This window comes from Crocuta crocuta, unplaced genomic scaffold (assembly GCF_008692635.1).
Source record: "Crocuta crocuta isolate KB4526 unplaced genomic scaffold, BGI_CrCroc_1.0 scaffold25, whole genome shotgun sequence".
Lineage (NCBI taxonomy): Eukaryota > Metazoa > Chordata > Mammalia > Carnivora > Hyaenidae > Crocuta > Crocuta crocuta.
In genome coordinates, this window is record NW_027532015.1 from 4255670 (window position 1) to 4271623 (window position 15954).

The following is a 15954-nucleotide window of genomic DNA, read 5'->3' on the forward strand; positions in this document are numbered from 1 at the left end:
TTCCCTGGTCTGCGCTTGTCAGTTGCATTAACCATTAACCATAAGAGAAGGCAGCCGATCAGCTGCAGGTTTATGAAAAGCTACATCAGGCAAGGCTGTCTGCAGGCAAGTCCTCCACACAGAAAGCCTCCAGGTTGACAACTGAGCTCCAAACACACACACTCACTCTCTCGAGAATCACTTTCTTCTCAAATTAAAACTCACTCTTCTCCCCGCAAAGCTATGCCTTATTATCGGGTGGGCATGCTAGCAAAGAAAGCTCGGGGTTCCACGGCAGGGAAGTGCGGAAGGGCAGAAGAACAAATCTCAAAGAATCTGAATAGAAAACAGGCAAGCATCGTAGCCCGGAGCAGTCAAAAAGCTTTTCCTTGCAGTGGCAGAAAGCACATTTTCCCTTTCACATGAAACACATCCAGCGAACTTACCGGCTTCGGCATTTAGCAGGCCTGAGGGGCAATTTCGAGCACGTCTGGTGCCCCCACCCCCTCCCCACGTTGAGAGTGTCTTCACTCTTGTTCCGTCAACTCTGTGATCTCAAAGTGAGGATCAGGCACTCCTCAATCGTGTTCCTTTGGAGTTACATGATCAGACAGGCTCCACCAGCACAGCTTAATATCCGAAGGAGGGAAAAGTGAAGACACTGGATTCAATTAGCCGCTTTCTGCCTGCTGACGGATTCCCCAGTTACTTGCTAACTGCATAACTTGTAAGAAAGGCATAAGTCATCAGCTCTAAGCAAATCTCCTATTCACCACAAGGAAAAAAGGGAGTGTTGTACGTGGCAAACAATCCCTGTTTTCACTGACGAAGGCTCCCTGACCTCCCTCTGGCCTCCAGTTCCTTAATTACTGTCTATGGAATTCCAGAGAAAGAAAAAAAGAACGCGGGAATCTGAGCAAATCCGGGATGAGGACTAACCCTTACAAGTGACTGAACTTAAAAAAGATCTCTTTCCCAGATATTCCTCCAAACATCCCCTGAAGGGAGTAGGCTCGATTGAAAATAGACACCTTCCAATGGCTATTTTTGAGATTACTGAATTAAAACTTATGATTTTGGTTTCTTCTGGACTTGTCACTTTCTATCTGTCCCCACTCTTTTTTCTATTTTAACTACTCAAGTAAATGAAGGATAGATATTTCCTGTCCGGTGATGCTTCTAAAACGGTCTTACCGAATTGTTTCAATCATCATTTCCGAGCAGCTGGGTTCTCCTGTCTTCTAGAAATGTGTGCACGGGGACTGTGTCACAAGATGACCGTTTAATTTTCTCTGGGGTGTCTGGGGGAGTGACAGACACATGCTGCTACTTAAGCAGAACATCATCTGAACAAGACAGGACTGGAAACCCATGTGGAGACCCCCAGGATGAGGGTGGAAAGTCATATCTGTATCTCAGGAATAAATTCATCTACTTGGGTAAGTCACGTGTTCCCGCTGTCTGAGCTGCCCCCAGTCCAAGGTGCCTCTCGCCTTGTGTGGGCTTTTATGTACGTATTATGCAAGGTGGCCTCTCTCGGTAGGACATCTCACACGCATGTGCACATGTGCACGTACACACACACACACACACACTCTCACACACACATTTTTTTTTTTTTACCATGTAGCAGAGGTCCCAGCCAATGCCAGAGACCACCAGAACCCCATCTATCTCTTTTTCCTGGGTGTCTGTCCTCCGATCCCTCTCTCAGTCCCTTTGGGATCTCGCACTCTTCAACAAGAACTGCAATTTTCTTCCGCAGAAGTGTCTCGTCCAACCCCTAATGGGATTTCCTGTGACCTCTCCCTGCAAGGGTTTGCTGCACCTTGCCTGTACCACCTCGCTCTGCCAGTACACTCACCGATACTGCCTCTTGGCCTCACGGACGCTTCCTCCCCCACTGCCTTCTGAGGGCCCATCTGTGCCGCCGACCATGGCAGGTGCTTTTCTGACATTACGCGTCCAACACCCATGTTTACTGTATGCTTGTAATTCCCAGGCACCGTGCTAAGTATTTACACGTTTGACCCAATTTCACAGACAGCCAATGGCAGAGGCAGAATCTGTAACTTCATGTTTTTGCTCCTGCGCCTCCAACTTGGACATGAGCTTCCTTCACCCAAGACCATCAACCACACTGCATGCAATGTTATTCTTAGAGCTTCTTACAACTGTCCAAGCAGAAGTCCTTGGCTGAACCTCCTTGCTGCTTGGTGCAAACTAAGAAAGTGCCCCAATGGGAGTGGGGTAGAGGGAAGAAGAAAGCCAAAAGCCTTTGGAACCGGAACAACTTGGGTTGAACTTCCAAGTCCTCTAGCAAATCACTTCACTTCTATGGGCCTTAGTGTTCCCTCCAGGCCAATTTGATCTAATAACATTTATCTCAAAGTGTGGTTTTAAAATTTGTGTCTGGGAGGCGCCTGGGTGGCTCAATTGGTTAAGCATCCATCTCTTGATTTCCACTCAGGTCATGATCTACGGTTCATGTGATCAAGGCCCATGCTGGGCTCTGTGCTGGCAGCACAGAGCCTGCTTGGGATTCTCTAGCCCCCCTCCCCCCCAAAATAAATAAATAAACAAAAAACTTTGCATCTGTATCATCTACAAGTGGAGCTCAGTAAGCACTTAGGACATCTGCGGTCTGTCGCTGACTGGAATCCAAACAAGGCCAATTTTAATTCTCCCAAAGTGCTGTTTTAGGTGCTGTGTAAATAGCAAAGGCAAAGAAAACACGTGGGAGCCAGTGATGTGGCCGACATTTGAGGCTGCGTCCTGACAGGTTGCTCAGATGCAGAGAGGACTCTGAGCCGAATGAGGAGCTAGGACTCTGGAACCTGGCGGAAGTAGGTTTAGGGCCCCTCACGTCACCTGTGAACAGCGTGAGGTCTTGGGCAGTGATGAGCCTGCAGAGGAGCCCGAGCGTGAAGCCTAGAGCCTGGCAGGCAGTGAAGCCTGTGTTGGTGTGAGATGCACAGGAAGCCAGGCCCTGATGCCACCAGGCTCTGTGAGGATGGTGGGGGAAGGACACAGCCCTGCCCATCCCCTGCTGGTGGCCCNGTTGGCCACTACATGGGCGTACGGGACAGCTTGTCCTTTAGAAGACAGGAAGGTCCACAGGACCCGTGTCTGTTCACCCCCTTACACTCACGGTGCCCAGCGCACGCTGCACCCACAGCGGGTCCTCGGCAAATGTGTGTGCATCAATGTGGAACGAAGACGTTTAGACTCTCCAGGCCCGTTGTTCCCAACCCCTGCTGTGGGATCTGAGTCAACTGCGGGATATTTAAAAGACGAGGCTGGGCCAGGCCACCCTGGAAAGCTTCTCGGTGGAGGGCAGTTCAGTTGGAATCCACTTTACGAAGGAAGGGCATCGCTGATCCTGCCCTTGGGTAGTGGGCTTGACCTTACTTAGCACGCGGGAAGTGTGCCAATGTGCCGAGGACGGATCTGAGCATCTGCTTCCCGTTCTAAGGGATTGTTCATTGGGTCCTCAGAGCAAAGTCCAAAGGCCTTCCTGCGGCGTGGGGGGCTCTGCGCGGTTGGAGCCCTGCCCTTCCAGTTCCTGTGTGTCCCTATGCAGACACTACGTGGAAAGCCCTCTCATAGCATCGGGTCCTCATCCTTCGACTTCCTCAGAGCATCTCGAATATTCCCTCATGTGCCTGCATACCTCGGCACTGGCAGATTCCTTTTCCAGGAATCTCCCTCCCCACCCCATCTTCACCTGCCCATCCTTCGACATTCAGTCCACAGGCCACGTTCCTTGGAAAGCCCTCCTGGCTTTCCTCTTCTTCTTCCATAAGCTGTGCGGCTGCAGATCACACATAGTCCTAGGACTTGGCCCAGAGTATAGTCACCACTGTGTCACCGAGAAGACCAGGGCCACCATCCTATTCATTTTTGCGTCTGTATTTCAGGAAATGTTTATTTCTAATTACATGTGATACACTTTCAACTACAAAAGGTGGAAAATGCAGATACAGAAGGAGAAAAAGAAGTCACCTGAACCCTCCCACACTCAAAAAATTAGCCAATTTTGGGTTTTATGCTCCTGCTTTTTACACACACGTGCGCGCGCACACACACACACACACACACACACACANCACTCCCCCCTCACATGAACACACAGTAGGAGAAGAACACAGAGTTGGAGTAAGCTGCTTCCAGCCGCCGCCCACCACCGCCTCTAAAAGTTTCCTTTAGAGGATACTGTTCAAACTGTTCTAAAATCTGTTTTTTAAATTAACCCATTTTAAACACTTTCTTACGTCAACAAATACCCAACAAACATATTAAGGATTCAGCCGTATTCACAGAAATATACCCTCATTTTCTTAATGCTCTGAATCATTAGATGGTGGAACGTCTCCAATTTTTCAAGATCATAAACAATGCTCTGATGAACTCTGTTGTAAAATTTCTAACACCTCTAACACATTCTTCTTTTTAGAAAAACAACTAGATTGTAGAATTGATGGGTGAAAGGATGGACATAGCTTAAGTCCTTGGATGTATAGTAATACTTGGGTCAGAAGAAACACTGTATTACTTCTAAAGCTCACAAGTAGTATAAAGAGTGCCTATGTCCTTACACAACTGCCTACACTCAACATAATAATATCTTTTTAACTGAGGCAATTCAAAATAGTATCTGTGTCTGTGATAAACAGATACTACCTGGTTGAAATCAATGGATGGATGCACTGATTTGAGGCATGAAGAAGGAGCAAGGAACTAAAACACGAGTGAGCGGACTTTACCTGAGACTGCAAAGACTATAATCCACAAGTCTTGAGGGGGAGAGAGCCCAGAGAGAAGTTCAGAAATATGATTAGCGTGAGTAGCTGTGAGAAACCCAGAGGAGGAACAGAGGCATTCAGAAGTGGGAGAACTGAAGCGCGTGAGTGGCTCAGTCAGTTAAGTGTCAGACTTCGGCTCAGGTCATGATCTCACCGTTTGTGGGTTCGAGCCCCACGTCAGGCTCTGTGACAGCTTGGAGCCTGGAGCCTGCTTCAGATTCTGTGTCTCCCTCTCTCTCTCTGTCCCTCCTCTGCCTATGCTCTCTCAAAAATAAATAAATGTTAAAAAGGAAATTAAAAACAAACAAAGATGGGATGGGGCTAGTGGGTGGCCCAGTCAGTTAAGCATCTGACCTTGGCTCAGGTCATGATCTTGTGGTTTGTGGGTTTGAGCCCCGAGCCGGGCTCTGTGCGGACAGCTCAGAGCCTGGAGCCTGCTTTGGATTCTGTGTCTCCCTGTCTCTCTACCCCTCCCCTGCTCACACTCTGTCTCTCTCTCAAAAATAAACAAACATTAAAAAAAAAATGTGGTTGAACTCACCTTTGACGGGGGAAACTGGGACATGCTTCACTGAGGGGAGGGGCAGCTGCTGGGGATTTGGGGGCATTTCCGGGTTCCTCCAGGATCCTCGAAGGCCAGCGTTCAGATGGCCCCAAGGCCTCACTTCTTTCTCCCCCCACGGCCTGAGATGCTGGCCTTCTTGGAAAAGCAAAGAGAGTCGGCCGCTGCTCTCGCCCTTCTAAACAGCATGTGACACCAATCAGCAGCAACTTTCCGGCCCTCTCTTCTCCAAGCCTGATTTCATAATCTCTCCAATGTGCCTGATCATCCTCCACCGGTCCAAGAAGTGATGCATTCAGGGTCCCTCCCTGCCTTGGGGGCAGCAAACTGGCCCCCGCTGGGTATGCTCAAGATCAGCACTGAGGACTACCTGTCATCAGGGCCCAGCCGTGGCAGGGGCCTTCCGGTCACAGTCATCAGATTAATGGGTTATTCTTTGTGTTTACCAAAAAAATTAGTCTCACTCTCTAAAACAAGTCAGAATTACATTTTGAAGTGTTTATGAGTTGTCAGAGTAACTACACACAATATGAAACACATTGTGAGGGTTTTTCCCCCTCTATTTCACAAAGGAATCAGGGAAGGACTCATCTGTTTAGTAAGAAATATTTTGCTCATTAGCTGGTGACATCATTGCCCTCTGAAATTAGGAGATTTTTGTCAGCATATGGACAAAAAGAGGAGATTCCTTTCTTCTCCCAGAGGTGCAGTAGAACACAGAAATAATCTCTCTGGCAGTTTCAAAATTAACTAGTTGCTGCCAGGTTTGAAGAATGAAGAGGAAGAGGAGAAGAGAATTATATGATACTTTTATTTGTAAAAGGTATGTGAGAATTTGAGGCCATATTACCGTCCCCCAGGGGCGAAGGCTTGTCAGCACTTAATTCACTTATGAAACTATTTCAAGAGCTGACTATAAAACCCAAGGAACACCAAATGGATGCTACATTCCACAATAAATTCTATTCTTTTTCTTAAATTCACGAACTTTGCATGTCTTTTGATCACCTCCAAATAAAGTTGCTAGTTTCCCCACAGGAGGAGGGAGAAAACAGAAGACTTTGTGAGTCCTACACTCAAGTGTAGGGAGACCCATCCCAATTCTTCAAGTTGCCATGGAGTGGAGAAAATGGCTTTCCTTCTTCTCAAAGGGGTCATCGGGGAGGAGAGAGGTAAGTGGAGGAAAGAGAACTGAATTCCTTTGCTCTGTAAATGTTTGCGAGATTTTTCTGTCTGGGATTAAGTCACCCTGCCCACAGTCCAGACAACCCCACCACTCACACAACTGAGCTGAGTTAAGGTAAGACATGATGGCAAGGCAGTCGGCAACTCACCAGGTCCCTCTGTTAAGACTGGGGTTGAAGTAAATAAAAAGTGGGGTGGTGTCACCCAAAGCAAACCTACAGTGTCAGGCCCACTGAGGACTAAAGCAAAACACCAAACCCACTCATTCTCAAGTGCATTCAGTTCTCACACAGCCTGTGCCATGGAAAAAGGATGATTCAGAACAGAACTGCCAAGTGGGGCAATTACATATGCGTTTGAGGCTCTAGTTTCTGGAGCTGATAGAAGTTTTCATCCCAAAAGTGGTAAGTCTCCTCAGGGATTGGGTGGGTGTTTGCAAAGTCACATTATTTTTATGGCATCTGAGACTGACTGATTCATGGATCAGGCATGATCTTCTTGGACAGGGCTGCCGAACAACCTTGCCGAGGCGTAGGACGATGAAAACTACAGAAAACGAATAGAACCTGCATGGCAACGGAGGGAAGGTACGGACACCATGTTCTTTCCTCAAACCAAAACTTCGGCCGCGGATCAATCAGCACAGTCGTCTCCTGAAGATGGGGGATGGGCCCATTTCATCTCCTGGGGTCACGATCTAGCCCCTTAACATAATGATCCTTATGTTTGTAGAATAAATAATAAGCGAATTTCTTTCAATGGAGTTGCTTCAACAAGCAAATTTACTTCCAAATTGAAGAAATCTAGGCGGAATCCCTGGGAACGAATCATTGAGAGCTAGAAAGGCACTGTTTGTGGCCTCTCTCTGGCTATCAAGTCGTGATGACTGCTGAAAAACAGACCACAGAATATTCTTCCCACAACAACTAGCAAAATGAGCAACAGCCTCCAAAAAATGAAATTACTGCAGACCAGCAAAAAACTATTCCACCAAGAGCACCCAAGCAAGGAAACACATATAATCTAATACATTAAGCTTTAAAATAAAACTTCATGATGAAGGGAACAAACAAATTTCCGAAGACCCAGGAGAAAGGTGCTACTTCTCTAAAAGTCAGACTGGTGGGAATCTTGAGAATTATCCCAGGGAACTTCATATCTTGAAGGAAGTAAACTATGTGGCCTTCCTTTATTAAATTTTTTTGATCTAGAACCAATGGATATTGCTTCAGGAGAATAATGTGTGAAAAGAAGGAAAGTCTAGTAAGGCTGATCTTGAGTGAAATAAAGCCTTTTAGAAATTCACCAGAACTGGAGAAATGAATGAAAGCGGACTGCCTATTCCCTTCCCTTTGCCCCACACCAAGGGGAATGAACTGAGATGTAGCACATTTAACAAAATCTTTGGAGAGAGAAGGCAGAGCCCAGGTATCCTAGCAAAGATCATAGTCCACCTCAGGTGAGCATCCCCACCTCTCCGGCCATGACATCAGGCTACAGCAACAACAACCATGAATGGACCACAGAACAAAGCCCTCAACTGTAGCTTGGAAGAAGGAAAACAATCTATGGTCAGATAGCACGACAAACGGGTCAAAGAGTAATCCTCATTACATCAGCACAAACAGAAAATCGGATGTGAGCTACACAAGCATGATCAAGATGAAAAGAAATACATGACAACTACTCAAACCATCTATAGCTGGGGGGGGAAAGACAGAGAAAAAGCACTGGAGAACGTAGAGATCCTATCTTTGGATCCATCTCCCTGTCAGAAGAAAATACAACCCAAGGTGCAGGAAGAAATTCCTAACAGTTGCTTCACTCTATAAAATAATTTCATAAGAACATGAATTCAATTAAACAAGACTTCAAAGATAGGAAACTGCAGTCATAAAGAGAGGACCGAAACAATCTATTACAGAACCAACTTATAAGTAAGAATGCACCAAAAAACCCCCATAATCTATACCCTACAAGTCAAAATACCAATCTAGAGAAAAGCTCTGTTATTTAAATCCATTTTCTCCTATGGTCCAAGTTTTAAGACAGACCCTGCTCTCCACCTACACTCATGTCTCATTACTACTTCTACCTGACATGTTTTTCTTTCTTCTCTGGTAAACTCTTACTCGGTTTCAAACACCTTTCCTGGAAAGGCTTCCTACACTCTACTCACTGGCGCCTAATGGACTTGGTGTGTATATTTAACACACAAGGTAGGAATATTCCAAATAAGCCCCCAGCCATGCTACCCACTTGTCTATCTCTCCCTCTCAAATACAAACCTCTACTAGTATGTAGTGGGTACTCAATAGTGTTTGCACAACGAAGGAGTCAAAGAATGCTCAAAATGGCATTCTTTCACCAGCACTCTGGATCGAAAGGGCAGGGCAATAAATGTTTTAGGAACTAATTATGCAATGCTATCTTAGCATCATACCAGGAATAGAACAATCAATAAGGGATGACAGAGGGTGTGGTGTGGTGCAAAGAGGGAGAGGAACAAAGATACATGTCCTAGAGATATTATTCCGTAAACAATTAGAATTTGGTTGTATTAAAATACTGCTTTCTAGAGCACCTGGGTGGCTCAGTTGCTTAAGCGTCTGACCCTGGCTCAGGTCATGATCTTGCTATCATGGGACTGAGCCTTGCGTCGGGCTCTGTGCTGACAGCCCGGAGCCTGGAGCCTGCTTTGGATTCTTTGTCTCCCTCTCTCTCTGCCTCTCCCCCACTTGCACTCTCTCAAAAATGGTCTCATTGTCTGATGCTGAGTTTTGATAAAATGGGTAACTGGTAACTTAATATTTAAATGGACCTGAAACAAAGTGATAAGCAGCCTATGACTTCAGTAAGTCAGCTTAGGCTGGAGGTGAGGTGGCCCTTGGGCCAGATCCTACTCTTGAGTGGTAGTGAGGGCCTGTATCTCTCCAGCCCGTCCATTCTATCAGATCTCACACTAGGGCAAATGATTCAAGGAGGAATTAATGTGCAGTAAATCTCATTAAACAGGTGATGGAAACCCTCTCTTACCCAAACTCCCTGAGGTTACTTCCAAAAGAAAAATAAAAACTGGCACTGTAAATCTAAATGCCAATCCTTCACCCAGATTACATTACAAATATCTTTACTTAGATACAATCAGCTAGCCGGGGAAATGTGGTATGTCCTGCTTGGTATTCTTGTACTGGGCTGGACAAATCAAATGCCATTTTATAGGTCAAAAGCTAGAAACTCCAGTTTCATTTGGCTCAACCTACTAAAAGAAACAACAGACCCGAATGTATCCAAAAGCTACCCTAAAATTTAAAAATAGGTACCCTCAGACTCTGTAGAACCTGGGTGTTTTGCCATTGTTCGTGTTTGCTCATGGAGCCCCGGACATGCTAAGGAGGGTCCGTAGGCAGTGTAACTGTACAGACCGGTGAAGAATGCGATGTGCCTGGTGAGTCCGCCGCGTACGAAGAGCCGAATCCCCAGTTCCTTCTGCGCCCACCGCGAGCATGCTCTCCACCATGACCCGGGCACAGAAGCCCACACCCCCACGCTCACTGAGGCCACCTCACAGCACGGCGTGGCCCTAGGTAATTTCAGAACAAGTAACTGCTTATTCTTCCCAAAGAGTAATCCTAAAGCACACGAATCCTGAAATCATATCGACCCACCCCTAGACCCACTTACACAATAACACCCTCCGAAACAGAAAATAAACTGATCATGTGTTTGGTCAAAAGCAGAACTAAACCAGGTAAACATACACTGGCTGCACTGAGCTTGTCCTGACAACGCTCGCCTATCTGCTGTAATCCAGAAGCATCTGCTAGCAGGTGAGTGACATGTTCAACAACAGGACTTTCATGGGAACACAAAAGTATTGCAAGAATAACAGCTACTGTTAGAAAGGTGGAAGATCTAAACATAAATAGAAGCTGGCATTCACTGGGTATTTACTGTGTGCCATTTAATTCTTGCAATGTCTCTGCGGCATAGATACACTTCTCCAGGCTTTCAAATGAGAAAACAGCGGCACAAATTGATGCAACAACTTTCCCACTGAGGCAGAGCTAGCAGGTGGTAGGATCTGAACCCAACGCCTATGTCCAGCTTAATGGGGCCCCTCCCCTAATCGTGCTGGGCAAGCGCCTGGCTTTCCTGGGGGCAGAGCCTCCTTTCTGGCTAGCTTTGTTTAAAGAGGATGGTCTTAAGGGACTCCCAGCAAATACACGCCTCAAACTTTGGCCCCCATCCCAGGGAGAAGGCTGGGGAGCAGAGGGCGGTGTGGAATAAATGGCAAGGAGTCATCTGAGCTGGGGCTCTCAGTCAGCTTGTATGCAGTTAGAACACGATTCCTTTCTCAAGAGACTTCACTGTGCGTGTCGCTCCCATGGACTGATTTTATCTCCTAGACTCACCGTAAGCTGCGGGTCTAAAGAATCATTACTTTTACCCTTCGAAGGAGAATTTTAATATGTCCCTGTTTTACTCTCATTTCGGTTTCAAACTCACTTTTAGTGAAATTAAGAGTAGTATTTCTTTCTGTACATTCCCACCCAGCCAAATAAAAAAGACATTTACAGAAAGTGTCCATAAAGGTCTGAATAATCATCTCAAGGCTTCGAGTATGCATTGAAAGACCAGAATCAACAAAAGTTATTTTTAACATAGTTCCATTTAACAGATCTAAGATTTAGAAAACGGTCACTATTCTGGCACAATGTAACAAAGCATCGTATAAAGAATTGCTGATACCCGTCCCAGGGATGCACCATATATAAATGCTGTCTAGTAAATTATTGGTGGGCCATGTTTCTCTTTTTCCTGGTCAGATTACAAGTCAAATGAGGAAAGCTCTTCTGTGGAAGAAATAAAGAGCTGAAGCACACATCCAACCAGCACGTGTTCCAGCCCAGCTAATAACAGCAAGCAGAACCATTTTCTAGCCCCAAATCCAAACTTACGTTGCCAATTAGCATCCTGTTAAGCTGAAACCCATGTATTAAGAGTTACAAAAAATATTTCTCTAGGAAAAGAGATACAAAGAAAAACTGTAAACATCACTAAGTGCAACCAGTTTGGTCAGAAATGTAAGTTATTTTTATGCTTGGAATCTACCCTCTCTGAAATTTCCCTGTAAAACACAAGATAGGAGACCAAAGATAGTATAAGGAAGTCAACCATTTTCATGGAAAAACCTTTACCTTACCTATAATGCCAACTCTAATTCTCTGGTGTATGTGAATATTCATATAATTTATGCATCCAATAAATATTCACTCAGAGTCAGCAAAAATGAAAACTGTATTTTCTTATAATTGCTAGCAGTATTTACAGGTTGGAGAAAATTTTGTAAATTCAACATGTGTTGTTGTCATTAAAAAAAAAAATTTCTCCTTAGGGTTCAGACTTCCCCAAGTGAGGAAGCTAATGATATTGATTTATATTTTCTCCTAACACCTTTGAAATATAAAAATAAACCTTCTGACACATTTTAACTTCTACACATTGCCTAGAAGTTTACCCTAGTAAAGGAAACATATTCAAAATAAACACAATGATGGATGGAACTGGAGGGTATCATGCTAAGTGAAATTAGTCAGAGAAAGACAAATGTCATATGACTTCACTCCTATGAGGACTTCAAGATACAAAACAGATGAACATAAGGGAAGGGAAGCAAAAATAACATAAAAACAGGGAGGGGGACCAAAACATAAGAGACTCTTAAATATGGAGAACAGAGGGTTACTGGAGGGGGTGTGGGAGCGGGGATGGGCTGGGAGCATTAAGGAATCTACTCTTGAAATCATTGTTGCACTATATGCTAACTAACTGGGATGCAAAATTCTAAAAATTAATAAAAAATAAACACATTAAGATAGTCAATCTTGGGGGTGCCTGGGTGGCTCTGTTGGTTAAAGCCTCTTGGTTTCGGCTCAGGTCATGATCTCACGATTCATGGGTTTGAGCCCCATGTAGGGATCTGTGATGACAGCACGGAGCCTGCTTGAGGTTCTTTCTCCCTCTCTCTCTGCCCCTTCCCCACCCTCTCTCTCTCTTTTTCTCTGTCTCTGAAAACAAATAAATACACTTTCTTTAAAAAGTCAATTTTTTAAAAATATGGTTCAACCCATAATATCAGACTCTAAAAAAAGAGCATCGATAAAGGACGTCCCTTGAATAAAGAGGACAGTCAGCCTGTTCCTGAGGGGGTGCCCCATGTGCACAGGCTCTGTTTTCCCACCACATTCTGTGTCAAGTGATTGAATTGTTAGCCTTTTCTTTGGGCGCGATGTAAATCAAGCCATTCATCACATGAACGGTTAAAAAAGTAACTTTGCGGAATGCTCTCCTGGTTTCCTGCACATTATCTTTAGAAAGTTCTAGTTTAGACTAAGGCTGTGGCAATCTCTCCTTTCAAAATATCAGACCTGAAGCCTCTGGCTTGGGGGCAATAGCTGTATGTTAGGCAGGTGAAATGCTTCTGAAAAACCTAAGTAAAAAAATAATGTAATTTTAGGAAGCTCCCAAAAGATTTAATGGTCTTGCATTATGTGAACCAAAACATCTCATACTATGGGGATATTTCAGTTGAGCCCTTATAAGTCCTCACTCACTTAAAATAGTATTTTGTAAAAAGAGGACGAAGTGACCACCTGACGCTGCATCTCCGCTGCCCAAACTCCGAGCAGGGTTCACCCACAGGGCTCTCCTGCGCCTCAAGCCAGGTTAGTGACAAAATCTGTCCAGAGTCGCATGACAGGCTATACAAAATGCCCACATGGATGGAAGGTGTTACCGTATCTCGGCTATGACATTACACCGCTCTTTGCACAAATTCCTCCCAACTCAACTTCCCCAAATGTAGATCGAGTCTAAACTGCTGGCTTACTTTACCAAATCATTCACTTCACCACCCATTTCACTATACTTGCTTCATCTGAGTCAAGAAGCTCCAGATAATTCCAGGTTTTTCTGGGACACCTTTTGTAACAAGTGAGACACACAAAAGGAATGAAAGTAAGTCTGCAATGGACTCCATGGCCTCTTGTGCCTCACTGTCCCTGTTGTTGCTTTAATTTTTCCTCAACGTCATGTATTTTTTTAAATAAATAGCATCATCATTAAACAATTTAGAATCTGACAGTTTTTGGGAAGATGTCTTACCGCATTTTCATTAATACGTAAATACATCACCAACGCTTATCTACTAATTTATAGAAGCACAGAAAATTGTCATTTACTGGCGCCTTGAGTAAAAAGCTATAAACCCCAGGAGGATGGAGAGCGTGATTTCCTTGAGCGTTTTCTTAACCAGAAGGTAAGATGAACCTCAAGGCATAAAGTTGAAGGCTTTATGAGAACTCTTAACAACCTTCTCCCCGCAGGAGGCAAAGGAAAATAAAATTTATCAAAATAAAATGAAATATATTAAAATAAATGTTCAGATAAGTAACAAGGAGTCAAGTGAAGTACTCAACCAGCAACTCTTGGAAAAAAAAAAAACTCTAACACTCACAACAGAAGTTTGTTATTAATGAAAAACAGCAGAGAACACAGTCTCTGGCAAAGAGAAAGCTATTTTTCACTTCCCCTGGTAACTATCTTTAGTACTTTACATTCTTGGAAACCAGGAATGTGAATATGGATTTATTGTGGAGCAACACGCAATTATCTACTGTCAGTTATGGGGGTGGGGAAGCCTATGAAATCAATGCAAATGAAATCCTAAAGTGCGGCAGGCATCAATATAGGCATTGAGGTCTGGTGACAAAGGGCTTATGATCCCTGAAACTTTCATGGCCTGGACATTCCCAACTATGGCCAGTGGGCTATTTACATCTCAGTAGAGAAAAGAATCCATGGAAAACTGAGAAGCCTTGGCCCTCGCACAAAACATAATCAAAGCGCCTAACCCACCACGGCTCGAGTAGGACACAGTGGGAATTATCTGAAATTAATTACTCTGCTATCAGGCGAATGTAGCATAATTGAGAAGGAATATTTTGGATGGAGTTTCTTGCTGAGTCTCCATGAAAACACAGGACAGGCTAACGTGGGGTAAGAGGGGCAGAGTGCCACCTAAGTTAAGATCGCAATCAAGTTCAAGCAAACTTTAAGCAAGTGGCAAGTGGCGGTCGGCTGTAGGGATGAACAGGTGACTGGAAATGGGTGTGGGCTGTTTGCACAAAGCCAGCTAGCAAAATATGCAGGGTAAATAACAGCACTTCAGAAAACTCCACGGCTCAATGGCCTGTCTTCCCCCACCTCTCTCAGTGCACAGTTACTCTAGAGCTTCTGGAAGATTACACTGGAAACGGAGAATCAATATCCACACAGAACAGGCTGGATTTATTTTGGAGTCATCTATGACGAAATGGTTTGCTACGATGCTAATAACGACATGACATCTCAAGTCTGTGTGAGCACATGTGGGGGGTGATTTTTACCTCTGCACTGCAGGGTGAGCTCCGTTGGGGCAGGGCCTGTCTCTCCCACTCCTCTATCTTTGTAACCTGAATATCTAACACTAAGCCTAGTATACAGCAAGCGCTTGGCAGATGTCTCCTTAAAGGAACAAAGACATGCTCAAGACAATAAATGTCCAACTTTTAAGAGGAACCCATTTTATTCCGACAACGTATACCCAGATGATGGTTCTGATTTACCCTCTGAGGGGATCCAACAAAACAATACCTAAGAATGCTTTCTTGGCAGCTCGTTCCGGACCACTGCGGTACTTCATTTATATTAACTTTTTCCTAAATGAGATGAGCATCCCTCCTTGCCGTCTAAGTGTGTGAGGCTTTCTACAGTCCTGTTTTTTTCTGACTGGATAGTCTTATAACCTTCCCCTTGACTCTGATGCTATTAATCAGGGCAGTATACAGTGAGCCTGATACTAAAGGACCCACTATGGACAACTGAGTCTTTGTGTTCTCTCCAAATTGGGTTTGAATCACATCAGTCCTGAGTTACTGTATTTATTCTTCATGATTCTTTGGGTTGATGATTTACATTTAAATTATGCTAGTCTTCAGGACTACGGGATAAGAGACTCAAGAAGGCACACTGAAATCCACAAACAGGGTCCTCTGGATTACCTCATAGTCCCAGGACACGATGCTGGCTAGCGTGTGATACATTTATCATTACAAACGGTAACGTCTCCGTCTCTTTCACACAAATGCAAACCAAGCAGGGCTTTCAAATTAATAAGCCTTTGTGGGTTCTTTTCTGTGTGTTTTGTTTTGTTTTGTTTTTAGCTGAAATGGAAATCTGGTGCTTGACTCAGGAAATCAGGGACAAGAAAGTAGCAGGAGGCTTATATTTACCTTTGATAAGCCATCATTTGTTGCTTAGATGCAAAGAAGCCATAAAGACAGAGTCTGTAGTTAAAGGGCATGAAACATGCTCTTACAG

The 15954-nt window shown here is 44.5% G+C and overlaps 1 protein-coding gene across 3 annotated transcripts in view; it reads right to left on the bottom strand.

The window, feature by feature from the left end:
- Window positions 1-15954, bottom strand: part of SASH1 (SAM and SH3 domain containing 1) — a 156508-nt gene that overhangs the window by 50889 nt on the left and 89665 nt on the right. The window contains exons 1-2 of one of the 3 annotated variants that reach the window (XM_077776183.1): window positions 5326-5531; window positions 426-608 (exon numbers count right to left, since the gene is read on the bottom strand). The exons of 1 other annotated variant lie outside the window; for it this stretch is intronic. In XM_077776183.1, the coding sequence (XP_077632309.1) occupies window positions 426-437 (12 nt within the window). In that variant the 5' untranslated portion in view covers window positions 438-608; window positions 5326-5531. Of the gene's footprint in view, window positions 1-425; window positions 609-5325; window positions 5532-15954 lie in introns of those variants that run through there. One more of the 3 variants, XM_077776182.1, reaches the window with a different exon arrangement.